Below are 21,976 nucleotides of genomic sequence, written 5' to 3'. Positions count from 1 at the left end.
TAGCTGTGGAGTCTACATGTCCTCCTTGTGTATGCAAGGGTTTCCTCTGTATCTTCCCACAGTTCCAAAACAAATGCTTGAGCTTAATTGCTGACTCCAAAACAGTCAGCTGAGATCAGCTGCAGTACTCCACCACCCTAAGTTGGATAAAGCCGTATATAAACTGGTTGGATGTTACATAGATTGTCATAAAATATCCATCACCATTGCTTTGGAGGACAGACTAAATATTCAGTCTATTGAGTTATATGATATCACTGTTTAATCTTACGCAGGTGTAGCGCTATCCATACAGAGTACACTTTATATATATATATATATATATATATATATATGTGTGTGTGTGTACACACTAACATTAGTAAATGGGCTGTGCATTTTGTATCTGTATTGTACTCCCCAGTTTAATTGTGTGATCTTTGTTATTTTCTTTTGCATCATTTACCATTTAAAAAAAAAAACTGGGTGTGTATGGATCTTCTCTCCTTCTATAATCTATGGTAAATCTTTGTTTCTATGTGCGTTTTGCATAGGTTTTATGCACACGTGTTAATAAATATATATGTGCAAATGTGTGTTTGCAAATAGTTTTCCTTTTAATACTGTTAACCAATCATTTGTGGACCACTTCTGGGTTGTATTTTACCCTGTGAAAGGTGTGATGGATAGAAAAGATATACAGAGGAGGAGCTGTGTGTGCTATTGGTCCATTTGTTTTATTTGCCACTCGGGGGCACTGTCGCACTACCCATTCAAGTGGTGCAATAGAGGAGGAACCTAAAAGACCACATCACCAGTGCACTGCACATGGGTTTTAATCTGTTGGCGCCTATATAGTCTATCTTTATTTATGAGCCAAGATATTGATTAACTCAACATTTTAATTTGCAATAAGGGAACGAAAATCTAACCACTGACACTATAGACGTTGTAGTCAAAGAGAGAGAGAAAAAAAAAACCGAGTTCACACTAAGAACAGAAGTGTCCACGGAGCTCCTGGAGACGCGTCCTTAATGACACAGCTGTGTGAAGTTGCGGGACACGCCCCGCGCCAACCCGGACATGGAGTCCTCTCTACCTCACCGGCGTGGTTTATGACGACGTCTCGCTCTTGTCTATTGAACTACATTTCCATGACGGCATTGAGAAGCTCCCTTGAGTTACGAGGTGGGGCTATTTTCGCGCAGTTTGAATCAACAAGTCAACCGCCCCTCCACACACATACACACTTACATACGCACTAACACACACGGCTTTTTGAGCGGCAGGTGGTCAGAGCGCATCCAGGACGCACCAGCGGATTGAGATCTGGATTTTTCTTTTTTTTTTTTAAACAACGTACCCTCAGAGAGCAGGGTCGACATGGATGGAGTAGAATCACTTCGTTGAACCAGCACAGTTTGTGTTTGTTTTATTTTCGGAAGAGAAAGTGGACGTGAGGAAGTAAAGACTATAGATAAGCGGAGCTGCGCGTCTTTTGCGTGCGTAATGCTCTCTGACTAGTTATTTTCTTTTTCACCAAGTAATTTTTTTCCCCCCTCAATCGCAAAGGATGGCTCTCGCTAGATTCAGCAAAATCTTCCGTCTGCCAACTATTGAAATAAAAAAGAAAGTCAAACAGTACGAGCACGTCCATCGGGACATCAATCCGAACGATTTATGGGAAATTATCGGCGAACTGGGCGACGGCGCGTTCGGAAAAGTCTACAAGGTGAGTGTGACACCTGTACAGTGATCATACATATTACTGTTCAACTTATGCGTGTGTATATATCGAGATCAGGCCTCTCAAACTGTCAACAACTCACTAACTAGTCGTTTGAGTGTCATCCAGATGTTTCTTGAATATTATATACAGTGTACCCCATCTGCTCTGGAGTCACCGTCATTTCATCAAGGCCAAGTTTGACATATTTACCTTCCTTTATTGGAGGATGGCTCATTTGTTTGGGATGTGGACAACTTCCGATCACTTGTGGATCCTTTAGCATTCCAGTATTGTGAAGGTTATGACGAATATCTCAAATATGCAGCTGGTCGAGAACTATTTATAGAAAACAAAGTGAGACAGTAGTGAGACTGAATGTTTGCGTCATGGAGCATTTAGGAATAAACACGTTTAGAAAGATTGTGATTAGAAATCTGGATCCACGCAGTATCTGCCCATTTCCGGAAGTTACATTGACTAAATGACTTGTTGGAGTATCTTTTTTTGCCACTTTCCTAATTTTTAAGAGTTTTAACTCATCCTGAAGCCAATGTAAAATCAATGGAAGAAGCTAGAAACAAAGGTTTTCCATTCTTCTCAAACAGCTGCACAGGTTAAAGAACTCTCGCACAGAGTGAACTCAGTGTCAATGAAAGCACTTTTTTATTAGTTGCTACCAAAGCTCTGCAGCAGCAGTTTTTCTGGCTCAGAGCGAGGATTTCATCTGGACGTGTTTGCTGGTCTGTCTCCTCGGCATGGCACAGGCACTCTGTGTCTGCACCACCCAGTGGAGCACAGTGCGTGTCTTTGACATGCTGCTTGGGGGCCTCAGTGGAAGAAGTGATGCTTCAGCAGGATCCAGCAGCCACCAGAAAATGCAGTCCTTTTTTCTCGAGGAGTCCACCTTGTTTAGATATTTTGTTTTTACTAGAAAGTGTACGGAATAGCCGAGGCGGTCGGAAGCTTACTGCGCCAAACCCTTCTCTCACACAACCCGTTTCTTTCATATGCAATGCTTGGCTGAATAGGACGTTTGTGTTAAGTGTTAAAGTTTAAACAAAAAAAAACCAGCTGCAGGTGTTTCTAGAAAAAAAAATTCCTAGGCTATATCTTGGTTTTTTTGTATTTATGTTTTGCTTAACTTCAGGAATATCCCAGGTTTTAATCTTATTCAAGGCCTTTCTGTGAGGACTTTGTAACTTATCTATCTCCCATGTGTTCTTGTTTTCTTTTACTGCCCTTAAGTATTGTAAGTATATGGATTTGTGATCCGATCAGCTTCTGCACCCCCACTCCCCCACCTTAATTTGGATAGAGTTGTTTGGAAGATGGATGGAATATACATTATAAAAACCCATATAAAATCTGGCAACTTGTAAACGAAAAGCAAACAAAGCTTTTGTGTTGCTTCTAACAGTGACCGACGTGGAAGAATTCAAGAAGTATCCACAGTGTGAAATAAAACTTTTTGTTGTTGTTGTCGTTTTTCTTAAAGATCGAGCCCAACTAATGACACAGATGTGTCTCGATACATTTGGTGTCATTAAGTGCCACTTAGTTGTTTGGCAAGCGTTCTAAGATGCAATGTTTGTCTTTTGCTCTCCAAATATCAAGCCTGTGCTTTGGATCCAGTTTCCTCTCCTTGAGTGGGTTGAAGGAGGACAGCTCCACACCTGCAGCTGTCAGATGGAAGGGAGGGAGGGATGGGAGGCAGAGTGGGAGCAGGCGATAGCCGAGAGAGAGGAAATCGTGGGATTGCATCACGGGGCGACTTCCTCTTGCAGCTCCCAAACTTCAGAGTAATCAGCTCATCTGTGGGAGGGAAGGGCCTCAAGTGGTGACTTGCACATGTTTTTCCATCGTTAAAGTCTTTTGATAGAATAGTTGCGAGGGGAGGAGAATGGATGTCTCTTTCACAAGTGAAATCAGCTGCTTATCAGACGGTTTTTGGGGGGGTGGGAGGGGTGCAGGAGTTGTAGATGTGTGACGGGCAGCAGCAGCTCATACAGCTCCTAACATTTCTCAGTTCAAGATGAAGCACAGACCTCAGAAACTGTGCAGCACTTGTGGAGAGTACAGAGTGCTTCTGTTAGGCGGATTCTCTAAAGGTTAATGTCGCCGCTGGGAGAATAACAATTCACTCGCTCAAGAGGGAGTGTTGAGGACCGATGGAGCTGAGTGTGTTGTGTGCGCTTGTCGGAGGAACACTGCAAGAAAGATTTCATACAATGCAGTAGATGCTCTGTTATGTTTCGTTGCATCTCTGGAGTCTTATTCTGTAGGTGTAACTCCACATTCGTATTACTGTCAGTCTGCAGCAGATTAAGTCTCCATGCTGCAATGGGGATTGAAGTATAGCCTTTTAACTTTTCTCAAACCTTCTTGCGAATCGGTGCGAGACGTTATTTTTGAATTATGATAACATTTTACTACATTTTGTCTCTGGAAGTTATTCCAACTAAAAACATTGCTTTTATATTTCTAAGGTTATGGGGGGGGGGGAGTTCAATAACTGCGAGTTAACGTCCAGCTCATATACTACATTTTAGAATCGGTGTCATAATGTTAACAAATTCACATTTCTTCGATATTTAAAAAAAATAATTTTATTGCTCACAAAAAAGAAACAAATTACCCAAATAATAATGTCAGTTGACCAAGCTGTTGTTTACATCTCAGGTTTTCCATTTATTGAGTTTAAAGTATCACTGTCAACCAGCTGGTTAACGCCAGTGTTCACACGCTATGCAGAGCCACCCTTCCTGTGTGTGTGGTTTGTCGGTACGTTGCTAACATTGATGCAAACTCTGACCCAATCCCAATTTGTTGAAAATGTTGAGCACTACTGTCATGATTTTGAGGCTTGGAATAGAAATAAATGAGGAATCAACACCTAGCATTTAATTGAGATTTTTATATATAGTGAGTAAAAAATTGAGAGACCAATCTGTACTTCTTTGATATTTAGATTGCACTTTGATTTAGGGCTGCAACTAGCGATTATTTTCGATTATATCAGTCGATTATTTTTTAGATTAATCGATGAATCAGTTATCGATGAAATTGTAGGACCAGTTGATATTGAACGAACCAAACATCAAATATGTTATGATTATTTAAAAGCACATAACTGAAGCCATACAAAGATGTATACAATATATCTGCAGCCGGTTAGGCCGAGTGCCGCAACTTTGTTGTTCCCGAGAGAGCGAACGCTGCCTGAATGTCATGTAGATCGCACGACACAACGAATCAACAATTAATTTCGTTGCCAACACTTTTCATAATCAAATTTAATCGATTTTTATCAATTCTTTGTTGCAGCCCGACTTTGATTTATTCATACGAGTAGTTTTTGTAGCGGTGGTGTCGTGGTTTACACTTTTACCTTAGACGGTTTGAGTCTGGGATTAACGGCTTCTCTCTGTATAATCTGCATGTTTTCGCCAGGTACTCTGGTTTAATTTCACAGTCAGAAAACGTGTATTCAAGGTTAATTGCACACTGTAGCTCTCCCTCTGTTTACCCCGTGATGGTCTAAGTTGTGTAAAGTGGTACAAAAAAAAGTTGGATTGATGAATGTTCCTGTCCTTGCTGGTGTGTATATGAAATCCTTCACATTCTGCTTAAAATGTGGCAAGACGTTCACACGGAAACACTGTGACATTTCTTTCTTTGGTTTTTCACCTTCGCTTTTGTCCCTCAAGTGACTTTCATACTCCTCGTCAAGACAGGCGACTGCTCCGCTTCCTGTACACCCACTGTGTCATCCCCTGTGTTTTGTCTGCGCGTGCATGATTGCACTTGTTGGAAGGAGTCTGTGCATCCGTGTGAAGGTGTGCGGCAGCAGTCGAAGCATAAAACGGAGGAGTTGTGTGGTCCCCTCTCACTAATTAATGAGCCACGTGCCGCTGAGCACATTGCCCTGCTGCTGCTGTCGGCGAAATGTTTCCATAGACACACACAGTCTGCAAGTTAACGCTCTGTCAAATTTCCATTGTGGGATGAAGGCCACATTGACTCTCCTCCCTGTTGGTCTTAAGTGGACTTGAATTTCTTGTCTTCACTTTACTTAGACACCTCTGAACACGCACGGACAATATTGGTCTCAGTTGATGGGAAATGTTGTTTAATGTTCAAAATGTCTTTAGCTGTCTGGAGTAAAAATTGATAAAAAACAAAACGGAAATTCATTCTCAAAGTGCTTTTGATGAAAGTCAATAAACACAGCCTTAAATACTGTACCATTCCATTAGCATTCAAGGTGTTGCCGGAAATCAATGCTCAAGCCTTAATCTTCTCTTACAGTGGCAGATGTAGGAATGACAAAAATATGTTAATGAGAAAGAACCACAGTCCATGGAAAGGTGGGCTTGGGTGAAGGTGACCACTTCCTTCATGTGCAGTGAAACCACAAGCTCCATGTGAAATGAATATGACAGTGCCTCTGGTAGTCTGGGTTTCCCTGGGTCTAATCTCCCCGAGCAGCTGGGCCCACTGGGGCTGATAAGAGCTCTGCTGTGTGGGAGGGGACTCGGCATGGAAGGAGTCGCTCTCAGCCGTGTGACGGCATCGTGAACCAACACCTACACGAGGCTCCATGTGGCTTTCTGCATCCGCTTTTTAGCCTATTTGAGTACAGCTAAACACAAAGCTGTGATCATGACATGATTAAGGCTTTTTGCTTGAACCCTTCATTAGCCGTGCACCTCCCCTTGCTGTAACGTTTTGTTGTGACATTTCCTTCTGAGACAGTTTCTTCCTCCTCTTTTGAAGTTTACCACTGAAGCGCTTTGTAACCATGCCGTTTGTGTGAAGTTTAATCTGGTATGTTGAAGTACCTGTCTGAGCTTGGTTTTGGAGCAGGCAGTGAGTGTGAAACCCCACCAATGTGTTGTTACTTGCTTTCTGGTGGCTGTAATCAGGAAGTTTGTCTCGCTGTCATGTGACTCGTGGTTTTGACGGCCTTGTATGAATTTACTGACAAAACAAGTGCAGCCAAGGTTTATTTTCTTCCTGCGCTTTACTGACCTGCTGCTTTAGTGACTTTTCACCTCAAGGTTAAATGTAGTCTGTATTGCATATGGCAATAGCTTGGCACTTCCCCTGATAAGACTTATTAACCAATGAGTGTTTTAAAGATTTGTGTTTTCATGTAGTTCATATAATTTTTTATAAAATCTGTTGCTTTTTAGATGAGACCGTTGAATCCCAACCACCTCTCTGTTGAAAACAATCTACAATTTGCTTTCATCACTTCCTGGTTTCTAACATTTTAGCCATTTCACTCTTTGATAATGCATGAAGCCATTTATGGGTCAGTTACCATTTACAGGATGTCTGGAAGTGAATGAGTGCAAGTGAGGCATAAAAATAGTACTTTGAACATGAGGCATCCCTCCGAAGCAGAAATAAAACCCAAAAATAAGACCCTCGTTCACACGACAGCGTTTCACCTGAAAATGTATTGTTTTTGCATTTTCATTTCAGAAACGTTTCACATTTGCACAGCAATGTTTTGAAACTACCTTTGTTTTCATGGAAATGGCAGAAACGCTGAAAACGATGCCGTATTCATATTAGGCCTTTAGTGGGGCGCTGTTTGTTTTTGTAATGAAATGGAGCGTGCACAGACCTAAGCATTGGCATGTGCAGAAGAACTATTTGCTATGGCGGTGGTGCACGTGTGCAGTAGCAGTGTTTTCACAAAGGTGCGATTTCCTCCGTTTCCACAGAGACGGAGTCGGAACGTTCTCGAAAAGTTATCTTCAGCAGCTCCGAGCATCGTCGGCGTGTCAACGGACACTCACAACTCACTTAAAGTTTTCCATTTTCACTTCAACTTTGTCGCGGAAACGGGGCCTCAGTGTCTGGACTGAAACCGTTAGCTATTACGTTGTGAAATTGACATCAATGGAGCATGACAACAGAGGTAAACTTTTAAGGCTTTCGGTTTAATCCTTGTTATAAAACGGGCCAAAAGTTTATGTACAGCAAGCTGTTTGACATGCTTCGCCCGGGCACCACCCTCCTCATCCGGATTGGAGGTCATGGCTTCAGCAGGCGCCTGCTGTTAAAGGTTGTGCTTCAGCTGAAGACCACATTCCAGCTCGCAGACACGTGGGGCGAGCCTGCAGAGGTGGGGCAGTTTACAGGTTTATGATGGTGCAAAGGTCTTACACACACATTCCCCTGAAGGGTGGTGTGTGTGTGTGTGTGTGTGTGTGTGTGTGTGTGTGTGTGTGTGTGTGTGTGTGTGTGTGTGTGTGTGTGTGTGTGTGTGTGTGTGTGTGTGTGTGTGTGTGTGTGTGTGTGTGTGTGTGTGTGTGTGTGTGTGTGTGTGTGTGTGTGTGTGTGTGTGTGTGTGTGTGTGTGTGTGTGTGTGTGTGTGTGTGTGTGTGTGTGGAGGCTATTGAAGAAGTTGAAAATACACGTCAGCATGTGGTAAGCTCATTTAACCTGGAGGTGAATGACCCCAGAGAGAGTTTTCAGATCATCAGACTGTTGTTGCAAAAAACGATTCTCTATATATTTTTTTTTTTACATTCATATTTGACAAATATAAAACACAATGGTTTCATCTGTTATATACTTGTTATTATTATAAGCCTCATTTCGTAACTAGAGAATGATCCACCTGTAAGGTTTGAAGTTGACACACCCGGAGTAATCATTAATACCTTTGTCACCACTTGGTATTGAACATTATGTCTTTCTGGCACGTCTCATTCAGCGAATACATTTTATGTACACCCGAATACTCAAAGCTACACAAACGGGACACTGGCGGTGTGCGCTTTTGTGTCTGTGTTTACTTTCTTTGTCAGTACCTGCATTATGTTTGCTCTGCTGACACATATGCCAGTAACATCTGGTTTTCCGGCTCTAAACCTTTCGTCAAGCGGCAGTTTCAGACAGTTACTGATGACTGTACTTGACAAATGGGATGAGATTGTCATGCGATGACAGACAAATGTGGTGAAGGAGACAGAAAAAGAGAGCATTTTTATTGTGCATTAGACGCTGCCAAATAAATCAAACATTGATGTCAGGGCTCAAAACTCTGGGATTGTTGTCAAAAATGTGGATAAAGATTAGAATAATGAAAAGATTAAATCTGCCACAGAACTTTGGTGTGTCAAGCTATGGTGATTGATTATTGAGAATTTGTCAGCTGCTTTTTGGCAAAATTGTCAGTGGAGCTGCAATGTGAGACCTTTGAACTTTCAGTCTCATGAAAACAAAACGACTTGTGTTTAATGAGCCATAAGCTAAAAGCAGTCATTTAACTGGTTCATTCAGATAGCCAAGTTAAAGAATGAACACCTGGTTGAAATTTACAATATTAAACGGCGAGAGAATATCTGCTTTTCTGCTAATTTCAGACCCTGTTTACGAGACAGCATTTTCAAGTTAAAATGGAAAAATGTGATTGCATTTACATGGAAACACTGGTTGAAGCCACTGAAAACGCAGCTTTTTGAAAATGGCTCCAAAGAGAGAATTTTTTGAAGACGCTCACCTCTCCATCCAAACGCACCCTTTTGAAAACGATGCTACTGCACATGTGTACCACAGCCCTAGTAAATAGTTCTCCTTTACATACGCAAGTAGTTGAACAATCACAACAACGTTTGCATTCAGTGTCATGACTTCCCGTCCATATTCTCATGGGACTTATAGCAAACCAACTTTGTTGTCTATCCATACAAATGTTTGCGTGTTTGCCATTGTTAGCATATTGTTCTCTGTGTGTGTGGTTTCATTACAAAAACAACCAACAGCACTCCCTAGTGGCCCAGCATGACAACTACATTGTTTTCTACATTTCTGCCATTTGCTGTGTAAATGGCCATTGCTTTCAAATGTTGTCGTGTAAACATGAAAAGGATGCGTTTTCACTTGAAACATTGTCGCGTAAACGGGGCCTCTCTCGATGGTTGCCTACCTTTTTATTCATTATAACTGATAATTGGCTCCATGAAAGTCTTTTGACCCTTTTTCCTCTGATTTTAAAAGCACTCAACGAGCACACAAATGCACAAGCTTTAAAATGGAAGCATTTAGGAGTTTCTGAGCTCTGCCTGAGCTTATAGAAAGTATATTTCTTGTCATGATCATGTGCAAATCAAAATTTGATTGCCTCACTCACACCATGATCCCTTCGATGGAAACCAAAGAAACTACAGCTCCAGAATGCCAAAGACTGTTGTTGGGTTCTGGGATAAAGTTAGAAAGTTAGGAGTCTGCTGGTTTGGAACAGTGAGCTGTTCTTCTCTCGAGGGACAGCTGCAGCAGCTACAGTATGTTCCTACTCCCTCAGGGTTTTGATTGTTTACTTGTATTATGTAATAATCTTTTTTTTTTCTATATCTCTAACATATTTTTTTAAACATAGTTTCTCACAAGTTTTGGAGTTTCCTGAAACCCATTAAAAAAAAAAAAAAAAAGCCTTGTTGCACTGTTATTATTTGTAACTGCTGTTTGAGGATGGTATATTGGGATGCGAATTGGGCCAAAGGCCCATCTGCGACAGCATCCTTATTTCACTGCTTTGTATACACATTGAGACAAACATTCACGTAAACTCGTGCGCTGATGTCGCACTAATTTCTAGGAAGTCATGGGGTCCCATATGAGATACCTTGAGGTATTTCAAAGTTATTTCCTCTCTGTGGAATGCATGCAGCAGATGAGGTGAACATCCAGTGTAAATAAACACACGTTTATATGCTGTATTTTTGAGGAGGCTCATTGACGTCACACATTCCCCATCGCTGTCACATGAAGAGGCAGAACATAGAGGTACACGTGACTCTGGGCATTATTGGTCCACCACCCACCCACCCCCATCAACCCCAGTGAAGACCAGAGGTGCATTCCTTGACCATGTCCCCACTGTGATGTAAAGGTGTGTGTGTATGTGTGAATGCTGTTTTGAAGCAGGGTTACAGGGATTGGCTGTTAAAGTGACTTTGACTAAAGGTTTTCTGTTCATCAAATGAATTCTCTAAGGCAGGGGTGTCAAACTCAGATCCTCGAGGGCCGAAGCTCTGTACATTTTCCACGTCTCCCTCCACTGAATGTCCTGATGCTTCATCACCAAGTTCAGCACAAAGCCAGATAGCGAGCTGCTCATTGGAATCAGCTGTGTGGAAGCAGGGACACATCCAAATCGTGGGGGGCTGCGGCCCTCGAGGACCGGAGTACGACACCTGTGCTCTCAGGAGTGATTAACTGTCTTTGATGCCTAATGAGAATGTCCAGCTCTCTATAGGTAAAATGACAAAACAGTCTTATTTTCTAAATGTATATTTAAGACCATTGTAGATCACTTCTCATCTCCATCAATTGATGTACTTTCATTGAATTGTATTGTTTGTAATGTTGAGAAAGGAAGAATGCCTTGAAGAAAGTGGGGGGGGGGGTCATAAAAGGAATTGTCTGACTCTGTAACAGGCATGCATTTATAAATTAAAGGTGTGGAAAACTCTGACAAGTTTTAGTTCCTATAATTGTATTTGTGCAAAGATCTCCGAGCACCAACAAACAATTTTACATACACACACATGAGTCTGGTACATGTGGCCCAGCGAAAGTTGCATGGCAGACAAGAGTTTTATTGAGGCTTACAACAGTGCTGCTGCAGAGGAGTGAAAGTGTCTGTTGTCTCAGTGTTTACTGTCGAGGCTTTTCAACTGACTGACTGACAGTTTGATGGCAGGAGGAGACGATTGTTGACTTGCACTGTAGGTTACAGTGGCGGGGGCGGGTCATTTCTCTGAACTCTGTTTGGCAAACACACATAGTCGTGTGTGTGTGTGTGTGTGTGTGTGTGTGTGTGTGTGTGTGTGTGTGTGTGTGTGTGTGTGTGTGTGTGTGTAGCCTGATCTGTTGATTCAGATGTTTTCCCACAGCCCCTGTACAACATGGAGGCATCAGACCCCACCAGACTGTTTAGTCTGTCATGTTCCGCCAGTCACTGGCTGAACACACACACACTCTCAATACACACCTTGGCCCATTTCTGACAAGGACAAGTCACAAAAGCAAGTCTACTTATCTGTTAATTTATGCATATATATTTGTCTATTAAAACAAACACTGGATGTGTTCTGCCCAATAACCAAATGTGTAGTCTGTTGCTCGACAGATTAGTTTCAGGAGTCTCATTCAAAATAAATCTCCAGTTTGACAGCCTTACAAAAGGTTTAATGGACAGATTCCTGAAAATGGCGTGGCTCTGATAATCATATTTTAAGTGTTGTTGCTGACTGTACTTTAGGTCTTGGATTGTCTGTGTGGGTGTTGTCATGTAATCACATCAGAACACGTCACTCATGTTACACTGATGGTTGACATTCTTTAATCACTAAATCTTTTCAGTCAGCATTCTCAACAAGCCTAGTCTCACACAATAAACACATTGTGTTTTTGCTGCTATGTGAAGCCTTTGGATTTGGTTTCTGTATCAGGTTTGGCTTTTTCTCAACACAACATAGCATAATTTACTTCCCCTTTTCTCCTCACAACTATTTGAATTCAAAGTATGAGTCCTGGTTTTGCCATTTCAATATATTTGATTACGCTGTGGTCCGGTGGCTTCTTTTCATGTTTTATGTTTGACCGCATTGTACTTTAATGTTATCTGTCTGCTTTCTTGGCTACAATTGATAACGAAATGGTAAAAAAAACTTGGTCTATATAGCACGTTTTTTTTTGTTTTGGCAGTCTCAGAGCAATTTACTGTTAGCCACATGCATCCATTGACACGCAATAATGGAGACGACTGACATGCAAGGTGGTCAACGGCCATTGGAGTTTAGCTTTTTAAAAAAAAATTTTTTAGATGTATCCCAGGACACTTCTGCACACGCTCAGGGTGCGCATGGTAGATCAAACTCGAGGCCTATGTAGCACAATGGGTTTTATTTAAGGTTAAACTGGGAATTTTAGAATAACATCTTGACAATATCTGTTATTGATTTTTTTGTTTTTATATTGTCTTTTTTTTTTTTTTTTTTTTTAAACCCTTCATTTCACTGTAGAGTCACAGATTTACACCCTTTCACACAGCCACACCTTCTCCCCGAGGAACTGAAACCACAGGACGATTAAACTGATATACTTTATTCTAGTTTTGCTTTGAAATAGTTTCACCCAAGAGAAATAAATGAAGCAAAGATCTTTCAAGACTCGTGCATGTTTGACTGATGATCGTCTCTCTTTTGTCTTTCAGGCCAAGAACAAAGACACTGGAGTTCTGGCTGCAGCCAAAGTGATTGAGACAAAATGTGAAGAGGAGCTGGAGGATTACATGGTTGAGATCGACATCCTTGCGAAATGTGACCACCGCTACATCGTCAAGCTGCTTGACGCATTTTACCATGACAACAAACTCTGGGTAGGTGAAGGTGGCTTGATGTGTGAACCACATGAGTGACATCCGTTTCCTTTCTCGTGCTGAACACTTTTATGAGAGCACACGGAAAGAAGAGGAAATACAGTGCCACATTATAGGAGGACACATTTAGTTCAGAATAACTTCAACAAATATGATCTTCCTATGAAGGATTATAAAAACTGTAGTCATGGATTCAGGTTGGCCGATGCCGTTAATAAATAAATCTCATCTGATATCTACACCGTTACAACTTCCTCATATTTTTCTACCGCCTTAAGGAGTTTCTGTGTCAATCAACTGAGTTTTCTTTGTAACCTTTCCAAACTGTAACCGATCCAGGCCACACAAACCTGAACAATCAGCAATGAAGTGTTGAAAAACAAACCTCTCATCCATAGATGTTGGCAGGCTTGTGGGATGTAGCATGTTAGTGTTTTTATTGCAACAATATCTCAAGAGTCTGTTTCTCCCACATATAAAAGCTGTGCTGGAAAATAACAGGACATGTTGCATTGCATAAATTGGAATGACAGAAAGTCCCCAGAGTGACATCGGGCATCGAAAGTGACCTGGTCCTCACCCTGATGTAACTGCAGGAATGAGGATCCATTTCAGTTTACAGTTTTTCTGCTCTCCGGTCATTTTTTTTCTCTCTCCCCACAATCGCACACTGGGTCGAGTGTAAACTTTTCAGCTCACTCTGTAATCTCCCACTCCATCTTGCCAAGACAAATAATAGTGACCTCAGCTGGAGCACAACCTCGAATATCTGAGGAATTGCAAAACGGCGTTATGACTAAAGATAGCTGTTCTTTTTTAATCTCTCATGTTGCGATCTTACCATAATTGCAGTATATAGAAATGATATTTGACAAGTGTGTCTCTTCACATTGAAAAAAACTGCCATGCAAGGTTATTTCTTAACAGTAATAGAACCCGTAACTGTCACAAATGTATATTTAAGCAGTGGCAACAGCAAAGGTGATTGAATAAGACTGCAAACAATTTATGAACAGCTGCAACTGCTCCATAAGTTCAGTCTTGCATTGTTTGTATTAAAAAAAATCAGTAGCTATTAGCTGAGTAATTATAAAGGCTCTGGCTGCAGTCGTAATCCAAGCATCACCAGGGTTTTGGTTCATGGCTAATTTTTGATGTCAGTCCTACGAGCATTGATGACCACTATGCATTTGCTGTAACTCGGCTGTGATAATTTATCCTGTAACTCTCAATGACATATCTTACTTGATTATATGCATTTAGTTGTGTTTGTTTTAGTTATTATTGATTCACTCCAGGCAATTTAAGTACTATGCATACAACAAAAAAATATCTATGAATATTATATATTATAAATTATATACATACCCATACAATACACAACACGTATATGTAGTTTAAGATGTCTGTAAAGGGCTATGAAGAAGTCAAACTTATTTCATCCTTTCCCTGTCCTGCTGTCAGAGTTTTACGTAAAAGAGAATGACTTCAGCAAAAAAGGTCAGACAAAAAAAAAAAAAAAAAAAATGCAATTTAAAATATCCACAATGAGAACACACATACACAACTGTATCACAGTCCCATTGCTGCCCACGGCTGTTGTCCGCAATAGCTGAAATTCCTGAGTGGAGAAGATGAAAACTTCCCGTCTGTCATGGCTGGACTGGGAGGCACTGCTACTGTATGCTTCAATAGCACAAAGTACAAACATTGCAGCCACTTGCATGAAAGCAAGATGCCATCTGTGTGGCTTCGGAGTTTAGCTTCTTTCTCATTTTGAAGAAATGTTTTTGTTAGTTCTCACTATCTTCTATGTTTTAGACATCATTACACTCAATCTCTCTGCAATTGCCAAAAAAAAGGCATCTGCTTTTATTTTATTTTTTTTGTTTTAGGGACCATCGTAGATGCATCTCTTCATGAACATTTGCTGTATGTAATAACAATTCTTTACAAACTGCACAACATGAGTGCACTCGCCTCAGAAACTCAACAGTTAGCTCAGTGGTTGGTGGTGATGCCTCAGTAACCACTGGCGCGGTGGACCGGGCAGGGTAACTGGATGGATTCCAGTGCCGACCCACCCGTTCCGCTTTCTCCCAAGTCTGAGAGGGATGGAGGGAGAAAGACGAGTGAACAAGACGGTAAGGGGCGGAGAAAAAGGCTGCTTGTTCCACTTCAGGTCCAATCTGGTTCTTGAGGCAGCCAGGCCCACAGCGTGAGAAAAACAGGGCCTTTAACGTGGAGTGAAGACTGCAAAAGTCAGCACAATGAGAGGAGCGAAGCAACAGATAAAGAGAGTGGAGAGGAAGACTGTAAAACAGAATGGCAACAATGCAATAAACAGAGAAGACATCACTTGATATAGTGAGAATGAGCAAGTCTGTTTAAAGGGTCATTTCACTCAAATAAAACTTTAACCATAGAAATTACTTTTTTTTTTATTGTTCCTCTACTTACATCTGACTAAAGGAGATACTGTTTCAATAGGAACATCATTCATTTTTGCCTTAGAAATAAAATACCACATTTGTTTGTGTTGTAAAGAGAGCTGGCTTTCATCTCGTACACTGGCCAACAAACGTCACGCGGCTTGTCTGAACTCTGACGGTTGTTCTATTTGCTGTCATGTAAAATTAATGAGTCATAGTGACCTAGTTTGTCTTCATAAAGGCTGATACTATTTGTGTTATGGGTCTTATGAGAGTCTTCATTAAGTACCACAAGCATTTCAATCAGTGGGACTTGTTTTTTTTTTTCTTAAAAGCTTTAGTTTGACAAAGAAGGTTCTGACATGATTTTACCTTATTTTAATTTATTTGTCAAACATGTAAAAAACAAAAATGTAAAACGTGAAATTCAGACATAGTATAGAGTGACCAGACCACATTTGTAATCCCTGTGGCAGGTAAGAAAACAAATTATAAAGCTTTTGATTGTAAAAGGAACTTAATAAGGAGTACATAAAGTGCGATGGAACTGTTTTCATACATTCTAAAGTGCTGCTATCATTATTATTATTATTACTTAATCCAAACATAAGTTAGATTTCATAGTGCTTTCACAGCCAGCACAGCAAGGACAATGTCTCTTTGTTATAGCGTTGTCATTGACAACAGACATTGACATAATGGCACCATCTTTGGTTCCTTGAAGGTTTCAGACAATACTAAAATGCCTCAGAACATGTTGGTTTGGAACGGCTGTGTCGGCACCCCCTGCATTAGTCATGTTAATGGAGTGACCTAATACAAAAATGTGGCTCTATGATTGTGGTTTTACACCAGGTGAATGTATTTCTCCCATTTTTTTTTTCTTGGAAAAAGTCTTGAAGCAAGTGTTTGTTGACGAAATGCCCTTTTTTCCAGCATCTTCTGACAAAATGAGGTGGAGAAATTACAGAGCGCTCGGGTACAGAAACACTACAGTGTCAGCGACGCTTGCTACTTTTATTTTAAAGCTATTTTAGGTTTTGATTCAGACGTGAAGTCAGACTTATAAATAGCAATACGATTTTCTTCAGTTTTCTTCAGTCATACAGAAAGAATATAAACGTGGCCCCTTTTCTAAAATTAAAATAAACAGAACTACAAGTTGATTGATACTTCAGTGAAACTGTGTTTGAAATGAAGAACGCTGGAGTCTACGTGCGCTCAGCCCTCAGTGAGAATGCTTCACATGCAGTCTGACTAGTTGGGGCACATTTTTCACCGCAGTTCAATATGTCATCCTGAATTCCTGCAAGAAGGCTGAACGAACCTCCTACATAGACACTGATGACAAAACAAACCAGTTGTCTCTGACGGAGTAGAGTCATGCACTGCTGGTTAGATTGGCCAGTACTAAGTCTTACTGCTTGTGTGTGCCTGCAGGATTAGGATACTGGTTTTACTAAAAACAATGAATAACCTCTCTGTTTTAACAATTTTTAATGTTTTACATACTTTGGAGCTGCAACTGGTTTAAATTGAGTGCAGCTCAATACTATGCAGAGAGAGTTGGATGGAGGCAAAGGATTGTGTAACACACTGGAGCAACTTTCTGCTTCTGCTGCTGTCAGTTGAGAGGTATAAAAGATGACAAAGTGAGACATACTTGACAGCACATGACGAAACCTGAACAGAGTTGGTGTGTCGGTCTAAAACCTGACAAAAGAGCATTGTTCCACCTGCTGCTGGATGCCTATTGCTCGACATTCTTCACCTTCTGGTTATCTGTAGAGTGCGTGTCCTTGTGCATGTGCATGTAGGTAGTCATGCCTCGTTGCACTCGGAAGTATCGCTTGTTTTTACAATTCTGTCTTTTGTCCAGACTGAAACTCCACGCCTTGTCCAGTGCCCGACTGCTGCTTTGGCAACGTTGTCATAGCAGGCAAGACGCGGTGATTATATCATTTGAGTTCAGACGGCAGGCACCTCCATGACTGGAGGTGATCTTTGGCCATTTTGAATAGAAAGATGATGAGCCATTAGTTGTCAGTGTGTTTCATACAATGCCACAATTATGTCATTTGTGAGTTGCTTGTAGTGTACATGTACACACCTGATTTTAAAATTATGAATGAGCTGATCTGCACAGGATTGTGGTGATATTTTCCTCAACAGTTTCCCTTTTAGATTTGCGTACGTGTGAAAGACTGCCATTGTCGGGGAAGGACATGCAAAACATTTATTTTCTTTTAAGATTTATTATCTTTTATTTATGTCACGATTTGTCCAGTGTGTTCAATCACTTCATTTTTAACCAGTTCTCATATCTGGAACAAGTATGTGTAAACCAAAAAGTATGTTTTTACTGTAAAAGTAATGCCTGTTACTAGTCAGTTTTTAGCCATCTTTTTAGAATCTACTTTTCACACAGAACATTGAAATGTGTTTTGAAAAAACAAAACAAAAAAAACGAAACAATTTTCTTTGTAAGAGGAAACTATGTGTCTAGATCAACAGCATCAGCTTGGGATGATTAAGAAAAACATGTGATAAGTGTCCAAGTGTTTGTGCATCTGGTTCAGATGGAGTGAGCCGTTGTGTTGCCACATAAAACTCTCGTAAAACTTGATGTTGGGGTTAATCTCACAACCTCTCTTCTCTCAACCCCCCCCAGATCATGATTGAGTTCTGCCCCGGAGGCGCTGTGGATGCCACAATGCTCGGTACGTCCTCCTCTCTGCATATCTTTTTAGAGTCTCTACTCTCCTCTCTACCTAAGTTTTTACCTGAGGCGAAGCAGCGACAACATTTTCTGTCGTGACTTTGATGAACTGTATAGACACAGATCTTTTCTACATAGATTTAAGTATCCTAATACAATAGATGTAATTTCTGACGACCATCCTGGCTCTTCTGAACTGGCCTTCCAACGTTTTGTAGCAGGCCGACATATTGGAGTCCTGGAGTGTGGGAATTCCCTGTGGCGTGTTTTCACTGGCTAATCCACATCGCCGTAACCGCCTGCGCCCCTCTGCAGTTAACCAAACACAAACTCAAAAAGCGTCTACAGGGCAGGTCTTCGTTTGAATGTGTGAACGTTCCTCCAATCTGGGATTAGTTTCACAGAAGCATTATCTCATGTGGTATCACAGCTGTACCATGTTATGGTTTCACACAGTGGTTCTCACAGTAGTTCAGTCCTCAAGGATTTGCTATGCCTTGATTGTAGGTAGACTAAATATGAATCCCTAATATGATTTGAGCCTGCTTCTCTATTCTTCACCACAACTGTTGTTTTTATAATTTATCTTCTGCCCCTCCTCCTGATTTTTTTTTTTTTTTTTTTTAGAGTTGGATCGAGGGCTGACGGAGCCTCAGATTAAGGTGGTCTGTCGCCAGATGTTGGAGGCCTTGGACTACCTTCACAGCATGAAGATCATCCACAGAGACCTGAAGGCTGGTAACATCCTTCTCATGCTGGATGGAGACATCAAACTTGGTGAGCAATTGATGTTCAGAAGTATAAACCACTGTTAGGGTGCTCAGTTTGTTCACACATGCAAACAGCAAGCAAGAACAGAATATGCCTTCAGAAATATGGATATTTAAACAATGTCCCTTGTGCATTGGATAAATGGATGACCAAATACTTAGCACTACAAGTATGTGTACTAAGTGAGAGCCAAAGGAAAAGAATTTCCATTAAAGTGTGACATTGAAGTGTTTAAACATTTAATCATTCCCAGAGAAAACTATTCCACTGCCAGAATGATGCAAGTGTATCTGATTCTCACATAGAGCCTGCATTTTTTTTGGTGCAGTGAAAGTTGTTTCTGGAGCTCCTTTTCATTGTTCTAGCGTACGGGCATGCCGCACAGAGGCCCCACACTCCTGTCTGAGGATCATAGGCAACCATTGTGTGGGAAAAGTGAATTCTGCATATTTTCATTTATGGCCCTGTGAAGAGTCCTCAACATTCTTCACATTGCACGGCTGGATCTAACCCAAAGGCTGCTCGTTTTTGGATTTGTGTTCAGCTTTGAAGAAGGCAAATGTTGTGTTGATGTTGTCCCAACATTTGTATTCCGACTGGTTTTCTTTATTATATTCAACTCTCTCATTTTGCGCTGTTGCAATGCTCCCATTTAGATTTCGGATTGGTCCTCCACCAACATTTTTATTATATTTCTTGCTTTTTTTGGTCTCATTTTTATGTTCCATCAAGGTTCTTGTTTGTTTTCCTCACACACTAAAGCTAGATATAATCACAGGGAGTTGCCTCTCCAAGATCATCGTGTCATGACTTGGACTCGTTTACAGCCATCAAACTTATCTAACGAAACATCAATGCAAACAAAACGGCAATTAAACCCCTTGTGACATAACGCTGAACATTGCTTGTGTGATTTGTTAAACTTGTTGGGTCTCAACGCAGCACAATGTTATGATGATCATACCAGTTTCATATAATGTAAATCTATATTGTTTTTGTTCTTCAATAGAATTGGGATTTCCGGATATTTTGATTCCATCGGTGTGTCTGGCTTTCTTAGGACCTGAGTAGTGTTGGTGCATCAATCATACATACATACATACCTTCTATCCATATTTTACATCTTTTACCTAACTAAGGAACGGGACAGGTTGCCAACCTATAAGAACACAGAGACATACTCTCAGATTAACAAATGCAGGGAATTTAGAGACACCTGTTACCCCAAAAAACTCCCAGTTCATAGTGCTACCCACTACATCAGCATCTAGCGCCTAAAACCTTCTAAACTAGATATTATTTTAAGAAACCTTTTGTAAATTAAATAAAGTATTGCTATCCGTCCCTTTGCTTTTAATTAAGTAAAAATGCATGCACCAGTTCAAACTACTCCATTCCAAGTAATTTTGTTTCATTGGAAAGCCAAAAAAACTGAATTGCAGTCCACAAAACCAAGAGTCATTTCAGTCCCAGTAATAGAAAATGCCAGTTTGTACAGTTTGTAATTGTAGCAGTGAGTCTATTGCTTTGTGTGCAAGTCTCTCAGGACTTTTGCCAAACACTTCCGTACCATGACCGTGCTACACTCTAACAAAGAGGAGGAAAACTTGTTCAGCCAAAGTGAAAATGGCTTCCCTGTAATCTGAGGGTTATGTCAAAGAGTCAGAATGGCTTGTTGGTAACTTGTCATGAGATCGTGACAAATTGTTTGACAACTCGAAGCCAATGTGAAACAACAAAAAGGATATTTTTTTAAGCACGCTCCGTCCTATATCTACTATTAAACAAAATGGAAAACACATTTTTACAGGCAATTCTCACCTGTTTTTTCTCTTTATTTATGCAGCTGACTTTGGGGTGTCTGCAAAAAACACCAAAACCTTACAGAGACGGGATTCATTCATTGGAACTCCATACTGGTGAGTTTGATATAGACTATAACCCGTTGAAACGAAGCAGGAATCTACATTTCCATTTCAAATTTCCTATTGAGATCCAATAAAGACTCGATTGCCAGATGGGATTTTGAAACTGGAAAATCTTAAAAATCAAGATTTTACCCTGAAGCATTACCTCTAGTTTAAAGAATGTGCTGTTGTGTATACATGCCTAAACCCAGTCGTTTCACTAAGGGCTTTAACCCGACATTGTTGTCACAACAATCCTGGAACACTTTCTGAGTAAACCTTGTCTCATCGTTTTATATCTATTATAGATAGTTAATTTTTAACCAGAAAAAGTTTATCACAATTGCCCTCGCAGCTCAAGGAACATGTAACCGTGCCCTCATGTTGCACACATTTCCTGAAACTCAGTAGAAATATTCCAGTTTCTGGAGGAACTTTTTCAATCTGACCTCGCACAAGTCTGCAATGAAAAAACAGGGTAAACTGCTTTTATCGCGCAGTGATCGTAGTTGGGTCTCGTATGACTAATCTAAATGCTGTTTTGGCTTTTTCCATACACAATGTCGTCTGTGTTATGTGAAAGCCACTTTGATGCATATTTTATACAGCTGTTTAACATGAAATGAGGAAATGTAGGATGAAAGGCAATATGTTTCCACTGAGGAATCCAGCATTGTGTAATCAAACGCTCATATATTTAACGTGTGTTTTTGTTCCAGGATGGCCCCAGAGGTCGTGATGTGTGAGACGATGAAGGATGCCCCATACGACTACAAAGCCGACATCTGGTCTCTGGGTATCACTCTGATCGAACTCGCACAGATCGAACCCCCGCACCACGAGCTCAACCCCATGAGGGTGCTGCTGAAGATTGCCAAGTCGGAGCCCCCCACCCTGGAGCAACAACATAAATGGTAAGGGTGTGTTGAACATGAATTTCAGTTACATGCTGGTCAACAGCTGTGTCTTATAATTTGTCCCTTCTGGGAAGACAATCCAGGGATGTATTCCTTGACATAAATTCATGGTTCATGG

General features: G+C 40.8%; 1 protein-coding gene across 1 annotated transcript in view; it reads left to right on the top strand.

The window, feature by feature from the left end:
* Positions 1–1,233: 1,233 nt before the first annotated feature.
* Positions 1,234–21,976, top strand: part of stk10 (serine/threonine kinase 10) — a 36,074-nt gene continuing 15,331 nt past the window's right edge. The window contains exons 1-6 of the mRNA XM_080509153.1: positions 1,234–1,711; positions 12,948–13,112; positions 18,216–18,264; positions 18,891–19,040; positions 20,881–20,953; positions 21,661–21,855. Of these exons, the coding sequence (XP_080365279.1) occupies positions 1,553–1,711; positions 12,948–13,112; positions 18,216–18,264; positions 18,891–19,040; positions 20,881–20,953; positions 21,661–21,855 (791 nt within the window). The 5' untranslated portion in view covers positions 1,234–1,552. The remainder of the gene's footprint in view (positions 1,712–12,947; positions 13,113–18,215; positions 18,265–18,890; positions 19,041–20,880; positions 20,954–21,660; positions 21,856–21,976) is intronic.

This window comes from Blennius ocellaris (genome assembly GCF_963422515.1).
Source record: "Blennius ocellaris genome assembly, chromosome: 14".
NCBI lineage: Eukaryota > Metazoa > Chordata > Actinopteri > Blenniiformes > Blenniidae > Blennius > Blennius ocellaris.
The sequence above is the reverse complement of the archived record's forward strand: the minus strand, read 5'-3'. Positions and strand labels throughout refer to the sequence as shown.